Below are 23,993 nucleotides of genomic sequence, written 5' to 3'. Positions count from 1 at the left end.
CAAAAGGGGGCAGGGTAGACCCCCCTGACCCCTTAGGTTTGATGTGGGGGCCATAAAAGGGCCACGCGGGGCAAAAATAAATAAATATTTTTTTCGATTTGCGAGGGGGGAGCGCCCGGTATGCACACCGGGGAGCGTACCGGGGAGCGTACCATGGGGAAAAAAAGAATGACAGAGTTTTTAAAAAATGTAGCATTTTTTTATAAATTGGAGGTAGTTCTAAAAAGAACAGTTTTTTTAATTCTTTTTGTTGTTTTATATTTTTTTATTTTTTTTGAACATTTTGTACTTTTTTTGGCTTTTATGAACAATTTTATACTTTTTTTGGTATTTTTATGGGGACAAACAAAAAACAGGGAATTGTAAACGGCTCAACTGGAGCAAAAAAAATCAGGAAAAAATTAAGGTTTCTTTGGTCACTTGTGGTTGTCACCAGCACGGTTGATGAGTTAAACACTTTGCTCAGCATAGCTAATTGTACGCCCACAAAATATGCACACTATTTTGAAATTTTCAAACTGGGTTTGGATGTTTGGGACCATCTCCCTTGTCTCTGGTCCCGATGGAGTGGGTTGGGTACTTTGAGAGGTGCTGGGAGAAGATTGGGGAGGGTTTCTGGTCAGTTCTCCGACCTCTGCTGCACTATAGTTGTTAGGGTTGCCGGCGTTGCATGTGGCGAATCATGGTGTTGTTGCCAAAAGAATATTTTCTGGCAGGGTTCCCCCTGGAAAGTACAGTGCCACAGATCAGACAAGTCATTTTTGGCGCAGTCACTTTCTTTTGGCCCCTTGGGATTTAAAAAAATTCCCACACAATGTGCTCCTTTGGCTTGTAGGGGGTAGTATCTCCTGGCAGGTAGCGCCGCCTCTCCTCCTCCTCCTCTTCTTCATCTCCACCACTGTGGTGTTGTGGTGGTCCTTGTGGTGGTGGTGGTGGTGGCTGAGATGCTCCTGCTGCTGCTGCTACTGTAGCCCTTTCTCAGTACAAATAGGTACTAATAGCTCTGGAAACAGGTCTTCCTCACTCAAAGTACAAAGTGAGAATGAGGAACAAAGGTGGGGGCTTTCATCATTAGGAAAACAAAACTGTCCTAAACCAATGAAAAGTGTTATTTTCAGGTCACATGACCCGGGCTTTCATCATTTGGAAACCAAAACTGTCCTGAACCAGTAAAAAGTGTTATTTTTAGGTCACATGACCCGACGCGCTTACGCTACGCAAGATCGTATGCGCTCGGGTGCGCTTATGCCGTGCGTATCACGCGACGTGGCTACGCGATACATCACGATGATTTTTTCGTTCGCGGCAATAGCGCTAACGGGACGCTTACCGGTATGCGCACCGGGACGCGCCGCAAGACTGCGCTTACCAGTGCGCTCACAGGTATGCGCACCGGGAGCGTTCAAGGGCAAAAAAAATATACATTCAAAAAATAGTATTACATAAATATTCAATATTGGATTCATTATAAAAAATATTGTATTTGATAGCAATAGAAATTTGCTATTAAAAACACTTTGAAATTCACTGAAAAAAACATAGGTTTGAGGCCCTATATATAGTTAGGAATTAGCATTTAAAAAACCTATGAAATTCACTGAAAAAACCATAGGTTTCACACCAGTTATAATTAGGAATTTGCATTTAAAAAACCTATTAAATTCACTGAAAAAAACATAGGTTTGACACCAGTTATAGTTAGCTGGAAATTTTACTGACATAAAACCATTGAAATTCCCACGTTATATGATGTCATGAGTGATGTCACTGACCATGTCATGAGTGATGTAATATGTGACGTCATCAGCAGTGCATTGCAGGCGTGCAAGTTATAGTGAGTCCAACTAACTATAACGTGGGAATTTCAATGGTTTTATGTCAGTAAAATTTCCAGCTATCTATAACTGGTGTCAAAACTAAGGTTTTTTCAGTGAATATATATATATATATATATATATTTTTTTTTTTTGGGGGGGGCAGGGGATCTGCAAAAAACACTGTTAAAACCGGATGACCAGAGTGCTTGCCATGTTTTCAGCTTGGAATGAATGCTGACACGTTGTGGAAAAAAAAAAATATATATATATATTTGCCACCAACTGAGAAATATGCTGCACTCCCAGAGATAGTCAGTCACAGGCATAACACCAACCCGGTATTGCTTGGGGAGAGAAGGGCCCAGAGACTGGCAATATGTTATTATTTAAATTTACAACAGCTATGAAACATGCAATCCTGTGGGAATAACAATATGTACTATACCAAATATCAGGATACTACATTTCCCATAATGCCTGTGACTATACAAATGCATGGTCATCACCACTAGAGTGCACACCCACTTGAAAAGGACGAATTGTCGAAATGCGTAGTGGGATTTCATTGGAGAAAATAGCTGTTGGAATAAATGAACGTGCCAAATTCTCTCTGGGAGTGCAGCGTATTTCTCAGTGTTGGCAAATATTAATAGGGTTTGGGGTCTTTTACTCTCGACGCTGCACCAGCAGTTAGAGTGCGCCGTGTGTAGACCACTTTGTTGAACAACATTTAAATCTACGGCAGCGCCCGGTGTTGGGAAAATATTGTCAAGAAATTCTGATCTCTAGCGCGAGCACTAGACTCTGAAAGATAAATAAAAGGCTGGAGGCTGGAACGGTTAGGAGCGATGAGCTCTACTTTTTCGACATGGGCTAGACTCTTCAAGAAACACGACGAGTCATGGTTCCTTGCACAGTAACCACCGATGCGGCCTGGTATTGCTTGGGGAGAGAATGGCCCAGAGACTGGCGGTGTGTAATTATTTGAATTTACAACAGCTATGAAACATGCTATTATGTGGGAATACCAAAACGTACTATGCCAAATATCAAGATACTACATCTCCCATAATGCCTGTGACTACACCAATACATGGTCATCACCACTAGAGTGCACACTCGCTTGAAAAAGACGAATTGTCGAAACGCGTAGTGGGATTTCATTGGAGAAAATTGCTGTTGGAACACTTTACCGTACCAAATTCTCTCTGGGAGTGCAGCGTATTTCTCTGTTGGTGGCAAATATTAACACCTTGGCTGCTGATTGAATTCCCCCCCTGTGCTGGACAATGCAGAACAGGGTGTGGTCGTGACGGAACCATTCCGTCATCAGCACAGCTCAACCGTGACTGATGACGGAATGGTTCCGTCACCAGCATCGAAGGGGTTAATGGGCTTTGTGGTCTTGTACCCCCAACGCTCCACCAGCAGTTAGAGCGAGCAGTGTGTAGACCACTTTGTTGAACAATAGATATAAATATCTTTTTATATATATATATATATATATATATATATATATATATATATATATATATATATGTATATATATATATACATATCGTGTATAATATTTTGTCAACATCATAAAACATTTTTCTACAAATAGGTCTCAAATATTAAATTCATTTTTGGTAATATTATAACTGTGGAGTGGCAAGGGTATTGTTTACCGGTGAGCTTCCTTCTCCGGTAGTACACGGCCCCCTCGTCGGAGGAAAGGGCTCAGTTCGTAGAAAGAGGAGGCAGTCTGGCAACGGACCAAAACCAACGAGTTATCCTGGAGGATTGACAAGTTCCGAGAAGCCCCCCAACGCTGCTACGGGTGCACGAGTTCTTGCGGAGTAAGTGGAATAGCGGGAGTCGCGTGTCGGAGGACGCGGGACAGACCGCCGAAAAGCCGAAGGTAAGAACGAACTGCACTGCACTGCATTGAAAAGTTGGGTGACGAGTGTGCTGAAGCGGAGTCACGCGACCGGCATTGTTAGCATAATTGTGTAAAACAACAACCGGGGATTGACAGTGACGCAACACATTACTCTTTTGAAAATTAACAGCGGCTGGGATGTCGGCAGACACGCTGAAAGATTGTGAGGCAAAAGCTCTTGAAATGTTCAATGACGCAGTAACACCGCCAATGAACAGTAAATCCCAAAATACATCTGGGGTATCAGGTACAAGGTGCAAAACACTTAAAGAGAAATTTCGGACATTGGAAAAGTTGTCTAAGCAGGAACAAAGCAAGTGGTGGGAGGGGAGATCGTTACAACGTTATCTGGATGTAAATCGAGTGCCGAGGGGTTTACGCATTCTCTTAGCACCAAGTTACGAGACACCCGACCCCAATATGCTGAAAGAATGGGCAGAGACGAATCTGGAGTCATCACGTAGGTTGATGATAATTCTGGTAAAATACGCGGAAACAGACCGCGAAAAGTTACAGCAGAAAATTGATGAATTAAATGAGGAAATTAAAACTATGTGACAAACAGAAGAAGAAACAAAACTGAGAAAAGATATGATAAGCCGTCTCCAAAAGGAAGAGGATAAAATTAGAGAACGGAAGACATACAAGTACCACCGAGACAAAAATGATTACGAATGCGGTAGGATTTTCACTTTCGCAAAAAAATATGAAAATATGAAGATTTCAAAATTCAGTGGCACAAAAAATGCAAACAAGGATAGACGACAAACATGCAGGGCGGATCATCCACATCAAACCTTAGCTCTGTCATAGAGAGTGAATCAGAAGACACAAGAGCAGGGCGAGTACCAATAAGTATCTCCTTAGTTGAAGAGTTGGATTTTTTGGTGGAAGAACAAAAGCAAACCCTCCGGCCAAAGCGACAAACAACAAAAGCACCGGCAAAACCAAAAGCCGCACCCGGAAACGCAGAGAAAGGAGACGGGCAAGGAAAAGGAGAGCCGGCCAGGAGATATCAAACACGCAGGTGGAATCGCAAATAAACAAAGACAATGAAACCAGGATAGATAAGACGAACAATATAACTGTAACTAAACCTTTCTGATATAACTTTAAACACAGCGGAGTTGCAGCTACGATCCCTGGGTCTATCCTTTGCACCGGAAAGTACCTTTGACTTTGCGTCCACTTGGATGGATGTTTACAAGGGAATTAGGAAACAGAAATTAAGAAAATATAATTTAATCAAAGGGGAAGCGGAAATGCCTGCAAGGGAGATAACAATGACTGATAGTCAAGAACAGAGAGATCAAATGTTCAACACTCAGGAGAGAATACTGATTGAAGATCTAGCTAATATGGCTTCCACACAAACCCAGAGCAATATGACACAAGTTGAAAGTGAAATAACAACAGTGACTGAGAACACTGAAACCTGTACCACCAAATTCAAACCTCGGTCTAAATTTGTCCCTATTTTGCCTTGAGATGGAATAGACATTTATCATGAACAAATCACAAAGGAACTGAAAGAGTTAAATATCGCCACAAACAAACCCAAAAACAAAAAGAAAAGAAAGTTGGAAACTAGATATAATCAACTGATGAGCAAATTATCCAGAAATAGAGAAATTGTGATACGCAATGCTGACAAAGGGGGAAATTTGGTACTCTGGAAAAAATCTGAATATCTGCTAGAGGCCCAAAATCAGGTAATGGACAAGGACTGCTATTGTCGATGTGATCAAAGCACATTAAAAAATACGTATGAGAAACTCTATTCCAAACTGTTAGCCTGGAAAAGCTTAGGGCTTATAAATAAGGAGGAATTTTTATTTTTGAAGAACGATAAACCAACGACACCAGTGTTGTACTTCATACCAAAGCTCCATAAGAACCTTCAAAAACCACCGGGGCGACCGATTATATCGGCTATGAACAGTCTAACGGAATATATGTCTCAGTACATTGATCACTTTTTACAAGACTTTGTCCAAAAGTTGCCTTCATATCTAACAGACACCGGAGACTTTTTGGCTAAAATCAGTAGCTTAACATGGCAATCAGACTACTTATTGATTACAATGGATATTATCTCGTTATACACGAGCATTAGCCATAAAGATGGGATGCGAGCAACGGAATTTTACCTTAAGCAAAGACATGAAACCCATAAACAGCATAGCAGAATGATTCTGGATATGATAGACTTTTGTTTACATAACAACATCTTTCTTTTCCAGCATGTTTTAGACCAGCAGATAAGGGGTGTAGCTATGGGGGCCAGTTTCTCCCCAAGCTACGCCTGTCTCCATATGGGGTGGTGGGAGGAACTGGTCCTCCTTAGAAAATTTGAAAACATATTGAAAGATCATGTAAAATGTTGGTGGCGATATATTGATGATTTGTTCATCGTGTGGAGGGGCACACAGACAGAAGCAGACCTTTTCATCAATAATCTGAACCAGAATGAAATCAACCTAAATTTTACTTCAGAAATGAGTCCCTCTTGTGTAACATTCTTGGATGTTGAGGTGTATATAGAGTGGGGTAAATTGGAGACAAAAATACACAGGAAACCAACAGCGGTAAACTCCATTTTACATGCTAACAGCCATCACCCCAAACATCTAATACAAAGCATCCCGTATGGGGAGATGCTCAGATTGAAACGTATATGCAGTACACCACAAGAGTTAAGAATAGCCCAACAAACAATTAAAATCAGATTCCTGCAACATGGATACTCAATATTATGTATTGACACTGCCATAAGAAAAAGCAATGAGGTAGATAGAACATCACTCCTACAATCAGCCTTAGCACAAACTAACATGTCCACTGAAGTGCCGAACAAATCTCCACAATCTGCAGAGGATTTCAGGATGATTGTGAGGTACAATAAACAGCATAAGGAGATTAGACGTATAATTCAAAAGAATTGGCCCCTAGTAAAGAATGACCCAATATTAGGTCCCCATTTACCCAATAAACCAACTATCACTCATAGGAGAGCGCCAAATATGAAAGATCGTCTAGTGGTCAATAATCCGATAGAAATCCCCAAAAAGAACTGGTTTCACCAAAGACAGGGGTTCTATAAATGTCAAACGTGCAAGGCATGCTTAAATGGAGTAAATACGAAGAGTTTTACATTAGCATTTGGAAAAGGAGAACACCAAATAAAACAAATGCTAACGTGTAAAACGGAATATGTAATCTACGTCTTAGAATGCCCCTGCAAGCTAAAATATGTAGGAAGCACAAAGCTGCAGGGGCATAAAAGAATTCTACAGCATATACGTGCACTCAAGAATCGAGACCCAACATATCCTGTAGCCCGTCATTTCAACGAGAAACACCAAGGGGATATCAGACTTCTTAAGTACTTCCTAATAGACACCATACCCCCGAGCAAGAGAGGTGGGGATAGGGAAGAAAAACTCAGAAGATTGGAAACCAGGTATACCCTGGAATTAGATTCCAAACATCCGCATGGATTAAATCTAACGGAAGATTTATATACTGGGTTATAAAATACAGCAATAGACTTGAAGAAGTGAATACATTTGATAATCCATTTATAATGAATCTAAAAACTGACATAAACCCCGAAGAATAAATTGGTAGTTTCTCAAGTGGATCAAGCTCATTAATTAAATAATCTCACGGATTGGAAGAAGCCCTTTTTATAAAAACAATGTAATCTTTTAAATCAACGCACACAAGTTATTGTTTATGTTTTTTGTTGTTTTAAAAAATATTTTCTTTTCTTCCACTCCATTTACATTCTAGCACATAATCACCCCAACTTCACTTTTTTCACTACCATATACCCTTATCGGAGGCTTCTGATTAGGATATTAAAAAAGCTACTATTTCTAAGGTAACTAATACAATTTTTCTCTGGCTATCCTTTTAAGATCAGGGACATTTAGATATCAAATATAATGGCATTAACACAAGAGTATTAAGACTGCAATTTAAATGTGCAAGAAAAATGAGATCTTTCTTTGCTATTTATAACTGTACATAATTTTAAATGTATGTGTATAGAACATAAAGTTTTTAATCGAATTCATATTTATTGAGAGATTTGAATTTGCACTATATTTATATTCTATATGTATTGCGTATTTGCACATAAAAACAGGGTTTTCACACTTGGTATTTATACGGTAATAATTGTGTTTGTATATAGATAGAAAAATACGGTTTTTAAAACAAATTCTTATTTATGTATTATTAGAGTTCGTACTGACTCTATATAAAATGTGAATTATGTGTTTATATACAAAACCATTATTTGCACTTTAAGGTATTCATACCGTGATAACTGTGGCAAACCTTGCACAAAAACATCTGCACAAAAATATGTACTGTATTGTGTGATTTGCACATATCTTTGCGAATTTGCACAAAATAACAAACTTATGCCAAGATGTACAAAATGTATTAAGAGAAAAATCGAACTGGTATTATACCATATTAAGAGCAAAATGTCGAAGCGTAGCTTTAATTGCACTTTTATAAACGCACTGTCACTTTAAAACTGCATAACAAGAAAACGAAAAAAATGTGAAATGTTGGCATTTAAGGAATCAGGTGACCTTTCCCTGTGTCATGTGATCAAGGTACGTTGAGTACCGAAACGCGTAATGGCTGACGGAACAGCAGCTGAATAAACAACTATTTTCTGCACCAATTTGGGTCTGTGCTCCACGTTTCTTTTTGTTGGAGTGAGCAAGCAACCTGCTTGTGGGAGTGGAGTGGCAAGGATATATATATATATATATATATATACATACATATCGTGTATAATATTTTGTCAACATCCTAATTTTTTTTTCTACAAATAGGTCTCAAATATTAAATTCATTTTTGGTAATATTATAATTTTCATTGCCAAACGTAACATTTCATATGACTTGCCTTTTACTAGATTTTATTAAATGCATGCTTTAATTCACAACCTTCCACATCACAGATTTGACTTGCAGTTTGTCCAGATCCTCAGCTATATTTAAGATTCATCAGACAGACTGACAGAGTTGTGGGCGGCTATAAAGTATAAGGTGTCAATAAGATGCAAAGACAGTAATTACAGATCATAAAAGCAACAAACAATGTTGAACCAAAAAGTACCAAGTTGAACACTTGCTTGCATTTCATCTTATTTCTGACACAGTAACTAACAATCCAAGTGCTCTTTCCTTCTCTTTGAGAGAGATTGTCTGCATATATGTGAGGAAGTTCATATACTTTCTTTGAAATCATAATCTATATCATCAATATGACTAAACATATTTTATTCTGAAAACTGTAATTAACCTACCTCTCCTACATTTATTTTTTTATGTGCAGATAAATTTGGCAATCCATGGCGACACTGGAAAAGTTTCTCAAAAATCAATCCTTTCTATGTCTGCAGAGGAGCTCTATGCAACATATGAAGACGTAAGAATATAATGTTCTTAAAAACATTTATAAAATAATAGTATACCAAGGGTCTAGTACTTCATGAATGTGTGAAGAAGAGCTAAATCTAATCACATTGTGTTAATTAACACATTTGTTTGATTTTTGACCAGCTAGGGACAGCTCTATACTTTTTTGAAGAGGGTAGATTCTTTTTGTAGAATTAGAAACCAAGATACACTAAATGATATACATGTGGCTCACAGCAGTGACTGAAAGCTCAGCGGATTTTTGTGTGTTTATTACATTAGAGTTGTATGATCTATCACAGGCTCAACAATAGATTGGAATGTTTATTACACAAACAGAATGTATGTTTTGGCCACGTTGCGTAGCCCAACCTTTGTCATGTTAACGTTTCTTTAGTTACGCTGTTCTTTCATGATGAAGCAAAGCAAGAAAACATTTAGAGAGACAATCCGATATTACAAGCTATTGCCTATTTCTATTTCAGCTACATCTCAAATGTAACTAATGGGACCTGGATTTTTTGTGTGCCACAGTAGTACATTAGAGTTGAGTTAAAGGGCCAGGTGTACGAAGCCATTTAGCATTTCTCAATGGACCAAATTGCTATTTCGGGCCATTATGAAATGTTAAATGGGCTTTTTGTATGCACACAGCCCTTTAAGTGGTCACAAATTGCGATTTCTATCCAGTAGAAATCGTAATTTGCGATCTCCTAAATAGGAAATCACAAGTAGGGATTACCTAGTTGCGCTTCTTATGCACATGTACAAAGCATTTCCTAAATGTGAATTGGGCATTTAGGAAAAGCAACCATGTGCAATTTAAAAAAAAACACCCCAAAATGTTTTTTTTTTAATTGTGATAGAGCGTACACCTCTAGGGCATATGTGTCATCTACATGTGCATCACTATTTCTGGGGTGCCACACGAGGGCTGTATGCCGATAGCCATCCTTGGTTTAGCATTTCCAAAATAGGTATTTGCTATTTTAGAAATGCTAAACCAGCCCATCGGAACGAATAGCATGGGATTTCCTATTTGTCATTTCCTAAAAGCGATTCCTATTTTGTAGGAATTGCTATTAGGAAATCGGATATTTCATACATATAATTTAGCATTTCTAAATAGTGTTTTCCAAGGAGTCACTATTTAGGAAATTCTAAACCATATATATGTATATATATATATACACAAACTCGCGCGCGCACACACACACACATTTATGTATATAAAAACTGAATCAGGGTATAAAATATTTTTAAATAATTAAATTACACAATTTGGTGAAGTTGGGAAATAAGCACTCAGATTTCGATCCCAGGATTCCACAATGCGCAAACTATCCACTCGACCACATCTCCTCCCAGGACTCGGTTTGATTCCTAGTTTGTATCTTATACTGTACTATAACTGGATTAGAAATGGTATGTTCCTTTTTGGTTCAATTGCAGATTACATAAAACACAATAATTACCTCTGTTGAGGTAGGAGTTTTAATAGTTTAGTCACTTATTCGCTTTGATTTTCCTTATAGCTGCTCACAGAAAAAAGAAACATTAACTAAATTGTTTCTTTTTGATGTAATTTGGTAGTTTATAAACGTCAAGTCATAGTGGGTTAATCATAAGATTCTACAGGAAGTGTAATGAAGAACTATTTAATGAAGTCTACTTCTGGCATGTGCTCATGCTGTGAAGTTGACAGCGTATTCCATAAATGAAATAATCGCACAAAATTGGTATGAGACAAAAGTGCAGCATCATTTCCATGCAGGTTTCTGCAATGCAGGCAACATTGTGTGGTTGTATAGCAGCAGATTGCCCTTGTTTTATTGTTTTCATATCATGTACTGATAGCTAGACAGTCCATTTATCCCATTGGGCATTTTTCCTGGTGAAGGGGAGGCGGGGCGATAGAGAAAGAGAGAGTGAAAAAGATAGAGTGTGAGAGAGAGAAAATGATTTTGAATGGGTAGATGGAAAGATAGACTGATAGAGTGGAGGAAGAGACCAGGGTTCTTTTGAACATTCTTGCCAGGGTTGATTTAATTTCAATCTACCTGCAGTGCAATGTGAGATCTGTTCTTGGGCGTTCAAGTAATAGTTATAATTTATGTCCCTCTCCTTGTAGTAAATACATTGATTATTTTCTAAGATATTATTATGCTCTTTCATTGTCGTTAATTTAAACTATGTGTGGCACTTAAGCTCACAATTCCGGGCATGTGTTCCAGAAAACGAATTATATGATGCAGCCAATACTTTAACCCCCTTATTGCAGTAAATGCCTGCTGGTTTAGTGGGATACCCTCCATTTTGACTCGCTTGAATTTGTATTTACCTTCTTAGTTTCATTATTGAAACACCATGGCCCAGACTCCCACCCACATAGCAGTGGTGTAATAAAACCTCGGGGGGCTGGCGGGGGGCGAAGGGGGGCCTGCAAGGTAAGTTGAGGGGGCCCCATCACCCATTCCCTAAGTGCCTTGCTGCTTCTGAGTGTTTTGTTTGTTTGCACCTGGCCCGCCCAAGAGGACCCCCTTTGAGGTGAATGGTGAGGGCCCCTCCCGGCACTGTGGGGGGCCTCTCTTATGTCCCTGTCGCACAACAAAACTGAAAGTTCCAGCACCAGTTTTGAAAGGACACCCTGCCTATGGCAGCTTTTCCAGTCCACTATATGTACAAACTGTACTTCTCAGAACGATGCTCTTTTGAATAAGAAATAGAAACACATGAAAACTAGGATTTTAAAAAAAACATAATTTCAGAATAAGAGTATTCATTTAATACTTCTAAAATAAATACTTTGTCGGCCACCATCCTGTGGTACTGCATGCAAAATACTTGTGTTTACATTGTGCATCATTTGCAACGATCAGAGAAAAACTCTGTAACGTGCAATTGATTCACAGTGTAATATTCTATTACAGTTGTCTGGCATAACAGAAAAAAAGAAAAATCAAGCTGCAAAATAATACAAAAGGGATCTAAGAAATGTCTGCCTTACGTGCCGGACATGCTCATTGATTAGGGGCTAGGAAGACGGCCTAGGATTTTCTCATGTGGTGCTAATAGAACTAGTGTCTTTTTTTTCACAGGTTTCAATATATTTTATTTACTATAGATTTCAGGAAGTACAGATGGTCAGCCCTGGGAATGAAAATAAATAAATGCAAGTTCGTATATTTGAAAGTATTGCTCATCATTAGGAGATAGGCAATGGAAAAGTTGATGTGGTGAATGTGGGTGTAGGCAGTGGGGCTTGTGGGTACACTCTATGGCATAATCTGTAGAATAAGAATTACATCGATAGTAATATGTGATACTGAATGCATGCTGTGCTCATCTTTATATCCTTGTAACTAATTGTTACGCTACTGAGCAGACTTTCTGATGCATGTCTTGCATATGTCTATATGCTCACATGAGTGCACATGTTTCCCCTATCATATATTTTCCTTGAGCCCAGCCAGCTAGCAATTTACTCTTCTATGCCGAGTTTTCACTGAGAAAGAAGAGAAACACTGTGTAGGGTTTCTGCTGTACAATGCAAATGCGCATTCCCGCCTTAACCTATGCATACCTAAGCCTCCTTTTGTGCAGATAGCCCATAGGGCCAGATCATGTTTGAAGGGATAGTCTTTCTGTCTCCCAGGCCTGCCCGTTTCCACATGGATGCTTCTTCACATAAACAGACTGAATTATGAACAGACCTACTAAAGGGGGATCACAGAAGGTCAAGTTTTGTCTACTCTTGCCCCTATTCAGAATTTCTTATGAAAAGGATTTGCAAATAAAAAGATTCATGATACAGAATGTTGTACTTTTTTCCTTTTTCCCAGATTATAACGGCTTAAAAACTGACCGTGTAAACATTTTCAGAAGAACATGGACAACAAAATCAATATGTCTGAATCAAGACATTTTAAAGTTTTCAGACTGCAACTATTTCAAACTTGGAAAATGTTTTCCATTAGAAATAACTGAGCGCTGGACTTGTAGGATATACAGTTTAAGTGAAATGCTGATTTGGAAATACTTTGACGCACAATAATTTAGATTAATGACATGCACTTTAGAAGCTATCCACACAGTGAATTTAATGAAGTGGAATGATGATTGTTGATAAGTGCATTCTTATTTATTTATTTTGTTAACAGAAACAAATTAATTAAATATTTTTTCCCAAAAGCTTAAAATTACAAAACGTCAGAGTATCCTAATGGCAACATATTTTTTTTCAGTTGCATTTTCTTTAAAATTTGATAATGACATGCCTCGAAGCTCAAAAAAATGTATGCAATTCATACAAGAAAAACTATTAGTATAACTCAATATTATAATGTTTTACAGGAAATCCGAAAATACTTATTTTTTAACCACTTTGAAGAAATCAGAAGTACAAAAATTCGATCTTGCTTAGCTGGTAAATTTTCTTTTAATAATATTAATCGTAGAAAGCTTCTACGACAGCTCTGCAATTCTGGATAAGCCATAACTTATTTTACTAGGATTTTGTGTATTTGAGTAAACTTGCTTCTATTCATATGCAAATAATAGAGCATCTTAAATGTTCTTTTTTATTCGATAATGCAGTGCCCATGGCTATACCTAAATGAATGTTAAATATAGGATACTGATTATTTTATTGATGTCTGTTTGGGGACTTTTTAAACACCAATAACCAAACTGCCATCAAAGCCATTCCGATACGTTCCTGAAGTTATTGAAAATAACTTTTTGGCACTGAGTTAAAGGTTAAGCCACAAGAAAATCACACCGAAATCAGCATCACTGTGATAAATTTTATCATGAATTTATATTTTTAAATATCGTTCACGTTAGTGCAAGGGATGCCTACTCGAACATTGTCTTAAAATAAAAGCCAGACAGACAGGAAAGAGATCATCAGAAAAAGTGTGTATAATGGGTAATCAGTGACTCTACTCCAAGCACCAGTAATGGCTACAATAAGTGTTATGCTCCCACCAAGCACTCCCTATCCTAGTGTGCCTAGGGTGGGTGAATCTGACAGAATCCCTGCGGGTGATGTAACTCTGCAGTTACCTGTGGGTTTGTTTTATCTGGGAAACCATCTTGGTGTAGAGCTGGATACCATCATTCTCAGGAGGGAAACAGGATTTAGCTGGGCTGGAATTCCAGCAAGGGGCGACCTCGATAGTGTCAGCGAAATGTTCCCAAAACTACACAAAGGAGTGATGTCATTTATATGATAAACTTCACCCATGTTGCATGCCAAAGTCCAAGTCAGGCTGTTATTATTGATTCTATCCTGACAAAGCTGTAGCAGAGCGAAGAATATCTAACTACAACACTTTGCTCACTGAACTTTAGCTTTCACACAGAATGTTCAAGGCTCTGATAATATGCCTAAGAAGATGTGTACATGTAAGCCAAGTTATTTCATGGCACATTATCCCATGGAAGCAAATGTGTGTCAAAAGTCACAGTTCAAGAAAAAATGTCAACTGAGCATGTAAATTGGTGGTGTTTTTGCCCAGGCTTATTGTGACCACGTGACACCCACTCCTTGAGTGTGAGTTGACTAAATGTAAATGTCAAGGTATTTGTAGAGCGCACTGCCACCAAGCGGTTTCCTGGCGCTATTACTCATACCGCTGTGGAACCCTTCCTTGCTTTCCCTGTGAAGTGTCCACTCTGGGCACACCCAGGGTGAAGCCAGGCATCCTAGCGCTGTTGGGGCCGGTGTGGAGGTTAAGTAAGCTATTTCCCAGAGTTGCAGCGTGGGGCCCATGATTAGAATAGGCACCGAGGCGAGAATTGTCAGGTCTGAGGAAATTAAGCCAAAGACCCACCAAGGCAGGAATTGAACCCTGGTCCCGGGCCAGAACTCTGCATCAGGGTCTGCCGCTCTAACCATTGAGCCACACTCCTCCACTACACAAATCTACCTAATTTGTTTTTCTAAAAGTATATATTTAACCTTGTATAAGATCCTAAAATCATAAAAGCATTGTGCTTCTTTAATAGCAAAAGCATAAAGAAAGCCAAAATATATTACAAGTCAATAGAAAAGGCGAATAAAAGATTGTAATTTAAAAGCAATTTAGCAAGTAAAAATGGGCAAATTAAAAAAATCTTCACTGCTTGAAACTGCCAGATTGTTGAAATTTTCTGAGGAGTAGATGAAACATCTCTGTTCTCAGTTATCGCAGATGATTGTTCTGTTGGCACCCAGGGAACAAACATGTTCATATGCAACCCCTTGACCAGCCGCTGAAGGTTTGATGGCCAGTAATGCATCTGCTGAAGACGAGTAAGGATCCAAATCTCCAGGAGCCAAAATATCTCAGGGAGGCTCATAATATGCATTTCGGTGGAACAAGTGAGTATTTAATGGACCCACCAGCAGTTCATTGTTCATAGTTTGGACCGCTTGCATTCCCAAGCATATGCTAGACATATTCTAGGGCATGCTCGAAAGTGTACAGCTGACAGCATAATACAGGCTGCACATAGTCAGCCAGATAGGCCGAAAGGACAAGAAACAGTTGTCATTCAGTTCGTGAAGCAAGGGTGCACCAAAGGACTGCACCATTTTCTCACAACACATCAGCACATGTGGTAGTACCATTCTTAATAATTTTCCACATGGCAGAACATCTATTGTGGAATAAATACAATAAAACCAGTCTCCCGAAAACCAGTAACAGGACAAGTGGTAAGCCTCCAAAAATGCTTTCCAGCACTGAGTGTATAAAAGATGGAATAACTCGGAGGACCTTCTGGAAGGTGCTAACTAACCTGGAGCCAATTGTTTTAAAAGAGTGCGCTTCCCCACTATATTTGAGATGTAAAAAATGTGGTGCACTAGCTCCCCGAAATGGTGTGGAAAATTGGTGCGAAGTAGCGACTGTGTCTCTGAGGAAGATATTGCAACTTGAAGATCAAACATCTCTTGTGCAGATGTTAAGGCCTTTTCCTTCTGAAACCATAAGGCTTTCAGTCTGCTCAAAGCATGAAAGTTCACATTTCAAATGTTAATCGAAGGCCAAATTGTCGCATCCCTAACTGTACAGGCAGGTGGAAAAAGCACTTGTGCACAACAGGTCACAACTGCAGAAATCATCACCAGATATGGTATTCCCGGTTTTCATCCCGCAGCAACCTTGATCATTCAACATCAAATAGCTCCCATTGGAAAGCAAACTGAACACTGAACGAATCACAGCAGATGAGCAACCTTTCAGATAACATGACAAGTTTGCTTTAAACACATTGCATGCACCGTGGAGTGTAATCTCCCTACAAACTACCGAATGGCCTAAACTATTCTCGCAGCCTGTACTTGTTGGACAAGGCCCTTTTTGCAGTGTTACCCCCAAACCTTTTTCTTCTACCTCCTATTTTCTCCTGGCCTGTTGTTGTTGGTTTTAGGACTCTGGGCACTTTACCACTGCTGATCAGTGCTAAAGTGCATATACTCTCTGTGTAAATTGTGAACATGATTGGTTATCCCTGATTGGCATAATTGATTTACTGGTAAGTCCCTAGTACAGTGCACTGTATGTTCCCAGGGCCTGTAAATCAAATGCTACTAGTGGGCCTGCAGCACTGATTGTGCCACCCATATGAGTAGCTCGGAAAAAGTATCTCTGCCCTGCCACTGCAGTGTCTGCGCGCAGTTGTGAACTGCCATGTCGACTTGGCAAGTGCACACATTCGCCAGGCCCTAACCTTCCCTTTTCTCACATGTGCGGCCCCCAATGGTATGCCCAAGGTACCCCCCTGGGCAGGGTACAGTGTATGGTAAAGGTAGGACATGTACTGGTGTGAGTGATATGTCCTGATTGTGAAATACTGCCACTTTTGTTTTTCCCTATTTAAAGTCTATCTTGCCCCATAGTATAGAATGTGAAATACGTTGAATTTGAATTTGAATTTAAAATACTTATAAAGCGCTGCGTTCACCGTGCGGTTTCTTGGGGCTATGGAGAATAATTTATGCAGAGAGAAGCAGAAGATACTGATATCGTAAAATGGGCTAATAGTAGTTACAGAGAAAAGGCCTGTTTGAACAAGAAAGTTTTAAGATCTTTGCGGAAGGAGGAGTAACATTTAGCAGACCGTAGGTGGTCAGGGAGGGAGTTCCAAAACGTGGGAGCCAAAGTTAAAAATTGGCCCCTCCCCATTTTTTGCGTTTGTAACGTGGAATTTGCAGAAGTGATTGGGACGACGAGCGAAGCTCTCTGGGAGGGACATACTCCTTAATCAAGGAGGTAATGAAGGCGGGAGCAGAACCCTGACGAGCCTGAAAAACCATACAGCCAGTTTTAAAAAGGGATCGTTCCCTGACAGGGAGCCAGTGGAGCGCCTTTAGCAAAGGAGTAGAGTGGTGGGAGCTGGAGAGGCCATACACTAATCGGGCCGCCTGGCTTTGAACCATCTGAAGCTTCCGTAGGCTGTACGCCGGAATGCCGTTGTACAGGGCATTGGCGTAGTCCAGCCGGGAGATCACCAAGGCGGACATAATCAGTTTGAGTGCCAGGGGAGAAAAGAAACGGGAAACAGTGCGTATAGTACGAAGGGTGAGAAAACAAGAGGAAACAACAGAATTAATTTGGGAGTGTAGAGTGAGATGGTTATTCATTTTAATACCTAGGGTCTTGACAGTGGAGGAGGGAGTGGGAGGGGGACCAAAAGAAGAAGGCCAGAATAAAGAGTTCCAAGGACTGGAAGAACCACCCGTGAGGACCAGCTCGGTTTTGTCCGGGTTGAGCTTCAGATGGTTGTGGTTCATCCAGTCCCTGATGAAAATCATAGTAGTCTGAAAGTTAGAAACAGAGTAAGAAGAGGAGGAAAGATTGAAAATGAGCTGGAGGTCATCCGCATAGTTATATACGGTGACCTCCAGCTGCTGGAGTGCAAAGATCAAAGGATAGATATATAGATTAAACAGTAAAGGGGAAAGAGAAGAACCCTGGGGAGCACCACAAGTGACCTTGAGTGGGGTGGCTGTGAGATCCCCCAGCCGAACCGCCTGGGTGGGGTCCCTCAGGAAGGACGATAGCCAAACCAGGGCTGAGCCCTCGATTCCCGCCGCTCTGACACGTGAAAGCAAGATGGAGTGGTCCACTGTGTCAAAAGCGGCGGAGAGATCGAGGAGCACCAGGGCCTGGTGTTTGTTTTGGTCTATGCCCTCTCTGAGGTTGTCCAGGACCGACACCACGACAGATTCAGTAGAGTGCCTAGGACGGAAGCCAGCCTGACGAGACGCCAGCCCCCCATTTGCTTCTACATGGGCGCTGAGTACCGATGTGACATGGCGCTCAAGCACCTTGCCCAAATAGGGCAGTAGAGAAATGGGGCGATAGTTAGCTTGGGCGGAAGGGTCCGCACCGGGCTTCTTCAAAATAGGCACCATTGTAGCTGATTTAAGTGCAGGTGTCACAACCCCCTGGGCAAGGGAGCAGTTAAGAAAAGTGGTCGGGGTTGAGTGCAAACAGAATAAATCTGTTGAAGGATACGTGCCGGGCAGATGTCTGCCGGGGAGCCTGATTTGACCTTTGGCAGTATCTCCAGGAATACTTCTTCGGTGAGGGGGGAATGGAAGAAAGACAGCACTGGACAGTAGGGGGAGAGGGTTCAACAAAAGTAAGGGAGGGGGGAGGAATGTTGGCCTTGATAATAGCAATTTTATCCAAAAAGTAGGAATTTAGCGAATCACACAAGGACTGGGTGGGAAGAGGTTTAGGTGTAACCCTGTCAGAGTAAGCTAGATCGTTAATTATAGTGAAAATTTCCCTAGACTTGTTCTCTGCCACCAGAATTTTTGTTGAAAAGTAGGCAGTTTTAACAGTTAGTATAGCTTTTTTATAATCACTTAATAGTGTGGAGTATTGAGTTTTTAATAAAGGACAATAGTCCCTTCTCCATTGCCTCTCCGCCTGTCGTAGGGCCAGCTTTTGTTCCTTCAAGTCCTCGCTGAACCACCGATTTGATTCCTTAGGTCTTTGAGTTGAAATCCGGCGTAGGGGGTCTACCGAGTCGCAGCCTCCAGCAAGCCAGGAGTCAATAGCGGTGGCTTGCGAGGAAGAAGATAAGTCTGTCAGGTTGGGTGAGGAATTCAGGAGCAGGGAAGACAGTGAAGGGAAATCAACACGATTCCAGTTCCGCGCCCAGGTGTTTTTGGCGAGCGGAACCTTTGTGACAGGGTTGAGAAGAAGGGAGAAAGAGATTAGGGCATGGTCTGACCAGAGACAAGGAGATACCGACATGGAGGAAACAGAAATGTTAAGAGACCAAACCTGGTCTAATATGTGACCATGTATGTGCGTCGGAACATGTATATGGGAGACGAAGTTCAGGGATTGGAGTGATTCAGTGAACTGTTTGGAAGGGTGCACTCAAGGGGGTCCGAGGACCAGAAATTGAAATCGCCTAGCACTAAGACCGAGGCGTAATTGACCGCCAAGGTGGCCAGTAAGTCCTGAAGGGCTGGTATAAACAGAGGGGAAGACTGGGGCGGACGATACATTAAGAGACAAGTAAGCGGGGGGGAAAAGGACAGAGAACAACGAACTACAAGATGTTCAGTGGGGGAAATGAGGGGGAGGGAGAAAGTTGAAAATTATACTCGGACTGGGCAATTAAAGCCACGCCGCCTCCTGTCTTGCCTGCCGGGCGGTCTGCACGTAGAGCCATGTAGGGAGAGGGGAGAGCAGCCAGGAGTGAGGGTAAAGAGGATTCGCAAAACCAAGTTTCGGTCAAGAACAGTATGTCAGGCTTGTGGGAATCAAGCAGAACAAACAGCTTGTGATAGTGTTTGACCGCAGACCTTGTGTTAAGCAGAATAATAGATAAAGAAGGGGTGGAAGGTAAAGGGCCGGAAGAAGAGAGATGCGGTGCCAAGGGTACAGCCGGAGGAGGAAAGAGCTGAGGAGATGAGGAAGCAAGGCCAAGAGAAGAGATGTGGCGAATGACAGAGTCAGATAACGGCCAATGGCCCTGTATGGCTTTTAGGTCCTTAGACGAGTACGACAGGGAAATAGCATAAGGACGCGCCCCACGCCCCGTCCGGCCGCGGACGGGCGCAGGCGGGCTTGACTTAGGCTCAACTTCGGCGCGCCTTCGTCGCGCCCGCTGCGCTCGTCCGCTGCGCTTCCTCATTGGGGGCCATTTAAATAGGGGCGGAGCGCGGGGGTGTGGCGCCGAGCTAGGTCGCCTGAGCAGCCCGATGTAGAAAGGCGCCCACGCACCACCGAGTCCTGAAAAGGTAAATCAAGTTATTGTCCTGTTGATTTTCCTTAAGGTTAAAACATAGGATTGCAGATAAAAATGCAGTATCCCTGCTCTCAGTCAGCAGGGCGCTGCTATCACGCTCAGGAATCTAGTTACGCTCCTGCCTGCAGGCGCAAACCCTCTGCCACCGGGATCGCCTGCCTCCAAACAGCGAGCGCTGCGCAACCACTCCTAAATAGGGGCGGAGCGCGGGGGTGTGGCGCCGAGCTAGGTCGCCTGAGCAGCCCGATGTAGAATGGCGCCCACGCACCACTGAGTCCTGAAAAGGTAAATCAAGTTATTGTCCTGTTGATTTTCATTAAGGTTAAAACATAGGATTGCAGATAAAAATGCAGTATCCCTGCTCTCAGTCAGCAGGGCACTGCTATCACGCTCAGGAATCTAGTTACGCTCCTGCCGCAAACCCTCTGCCACCGGGATCGCCTGCCTCCAAACAGCGAGCGCTGCGCAACCACTCCTAAATAGGGGCGGAGCGCGGGGGTGTGGCGCCGAGCTAGGTCGCCTGAGCAGCCCGATGTAGAATGGCACCCACGCACCACCGAGTCCTAAAAAGGTAAATCAAGTTATTGTCCTGTTGATTTTCATTAAGGTTAAAACATAGGATTGCAGATAAAAATGCAGTATCCCTGCTCTCAGTCAGCAGGGCACTGCTATCACGCTCAGGAATCTAGTTATGCTCCTGCCTGCAGGCGCGAACCCTCTGCCACCGGGATCTCCTGCCTCCAAACATCTTACAAGTATAACTTCCCATTGGGACAATATAGAGAAATAAAGTTTAGGCTCTCTAAACTCAGAATGCAATAACACATCTTTTAGAAACGATGGTTTTTAAATTGTATGTTTGAAAAGGCCACTTTTAGAAAGTAGACATTTTCTTGTTTAAGCATTCTGTGTGCCTCTGCCTGTTTGTGTGTTGACTGTCTGGTTTTGGAGTGACAGGGGCTGGGAATGTTCATTCACTGTAGACAGCCACTGGGGTTGTTACCATGTGCCCGGCCCTTCCAGGATGACTCAGAGCTGAGCTGAATAGACCTTGGCGGAATTTAGATACTGGGAGGAGATTTCTTTGCACTGTCTCCCTTGCATAATGCTGTTTCCACTCCCTGTGGTCATACTGCACCAGTGAGGACAGAATTGGTTTGGACTGGGCTCAGAGACCCTTGCTCAAAGAAAACAAAGACGTTTGGGGCTATAAGTTTTAGACCTAAACCTCCAGAATTTTAGACTACCTCTGGAATCAAGAGGAACATTTGCCGAGGGGAAGAGCTGGAGGAACTGGATTAGGAGTACTGCCCCTTTGCTGTGTCCTGTCTGGGGTTGGCCTGCAGTAGCTGTTTCTGCCAAGGAAAGGACAAGGACTTTGCTGTGTGCGGTGTCCCCCTGCTTGAGGAAGATCTCCAAGTGCTTGAGTAGAGCTTACCTCCTGTTCTGAAGTCTCATGGACAGAAATACTTCACCCCCAACTGCCCTGAACTTCCTTGCTGATAGTTCTGACCTGCAGAGAGGTGCCTGTGACGGTGTTGGGTCTCTGGAGGTTGTTCCTGCTGTTGGGAGCTGGAAAAGCAATGCAACTACTCGAACATCGATGCATCACTCTTCTTGCAGCTGTTTTTCAGACACAGCACCGATGTGCGAGAAGAATCTTCACGCATCACTGCACCACTGCCGAAACCGACGCAGCACCTGTTGCCACTGCAAGAACCAATGCATAGAGGGATCTCGGCTGAAGAAACCGACGCAGCGCCACTCAATGCATCGATCTCCGCTGCATCCCGGATTACCATGCATCGTACCAGTGCGGCACGTTTTCCAGACGCATCACTCGCAGACCATAACCTTCTCTGAATTGACACATCACTACCACCTACAGACTGGATTTGATGCATCACTCTCTTATGTGCAGCAGAACTGTCGCATCGATTCCCCATGTTCTCAGGAACTGATGCATTTCTTTGTTTTTCTATGCTTCCCATCTCTGCGGCTGTTTGGCCTTCTGAATGTTGTCGCAACTACAGGTACTTTGAAAGAAATCACGTATCCATAGATTTCTATGGGATAAGCTGTCTCAAACCTTTTCAAGTCATATTCCTATTACATGTATGTTGGATTCTTTGGCGTTTTGGTCTTGTTGAGTTTAGATAAAGATACTGTATTTTTCTAAACTGGTGTGGTATCCATTTGTGGTGTTATCACTGTATAACTGTGGGATTTGAGTACAACTGCTGAACACATTGCCTTTGGGATAAGTCTGTCTGATTATGCCAAGCTACCTAGTGGGTGAGCAGCGTTATCTAAACTGTGTATCCCCCTTACCCTGACTAGAAGCAAGGGTTCCTATTTGGACAAAGGTATCTACCTCTGTCAACTAGACCCCCATTTCTAACAGTACCACTAAGAAAAACCTCAGTCCTACAATGATAAGAGAAAGGTAGGATCCATTCCTCATGTCGAAACCCTTCTCCTAGCACTTCATATCTGCCTACTTGATGGTGCTGCAAGCCGTATTTGAAGGGGAAATTTTAAATTGCTTATGGTACCTCTGCTACAGTAAATGGCTATTGTTCTAACATTCCTATGTGTAACATACTGTATGTCACAACTTTTCTAGCCATGGTGGTCTGGTCTGTTGTGAGATTGTATGGTAAAACCAAACTAGTGGCATTTATGTTCTTTAATTGAACACAACTAGTTTGTAAAGTCTGTAGAGTCCAACTTAGTAGCATGATAGACCTAAGCTGTGATTGCTTATGTTGCAAAAAGGACATGTCATTTTGTATCATGTTAATAACAGATAGCACCTTGACACCCAGAGAATATAGGGGCATATTACCAACTAGTAGCGATATTTATCGCTAACTAGGCTTAGCAACAATTTTTTTATCGCTAAGCATCGCCGGAAATTATTGCTGAGATAACGTGCTATTAGCAACGTTTATCTCCAAAGCGATAATTTTTCCGGCGATAGCGTGAATATCGCTGAGAATACAGCGATATTCACGCTTTAGCGACGAAATGCTCTTAGCCATGTTATCCACCTCCCATTGGATAACATGGCTAAGAACTGGTCTGAGCAGGCGTTAGTTTTTAGAGATAGCGGGAATATTTCCAGTGCTACGCCCGCCTTGCTAATATAGATAGCGACGTTAGCGACTGCTCTCAGTCGCTAACAGGTTGGGTACGCCCACTTTGCATGTCATTAGCGATAAATATCGCTGACATGCAAAGCAGGCCCCAAACCGCTCGCTATCACCTAAAAGCTGTCGCTAACATCAGTTAGCGACTGCTTGCAAATATAGCAATAGAATTATTGCCGCCTAGCGGCCGAAAACGGCCGCTAAACCGGCGATAATTGCCTATAGCCCCCCTTAGTAATATGCCCCATACAGTTTTGGATTATGTAGTCATACCATTGTGAACTACTGCTAGATCCTTCTCCAAATTTGCTCTGTCAGTTACTCATATTCTCTCAGAAGCTTCATGCTGTTAAACATTTTACACTTCATTGTACTTTCCATACATAAA

The 23,993-nt window shown here is 41.8% G+C and overlaps 1 protein-coding gene across 1 annotated transcript in view; it reads left to right on the top strand.

Annotated features, from left to right (window-relative positions):
* DCDC1 (doublecortin domain containing 1) overlaps nucleotides 1-23,993 on the top strand; it is a 1,639,395-nt gene that overhangs the window by 577,021 nt on the left and 1,038,381 nt on the right. The window contains exon 9 of the mRNA XM_086955816.1: nucleotides 9,106-9,198. Within this exon, the coding sequence (XP_086811942.1) occupies nucleotides 9,106-9,198 (93 nt within the window). The remainder of the gene's footprint in view (nucleotides 1-9,105; nucleotides 9,199-23,993) is intronic.

Source organism: Lissotriton vulgaris, chromosome 2_1 (assembly GCF_964263255.1).
Source record: "Lissotriton vulgaris chromosome 2_1, aLisVul1.2, whole genome shotgun sequence".
Classification (NCBI taxonomy): Eukaryota; Metazoa; Chordata; class Amphibia; order Caudata; family Salamandridae; genus Lissotriton; species Lissotriton vulgaris.
This window is presented reverse-complemented; position numbering and strand designations above follow the sequence as displayed.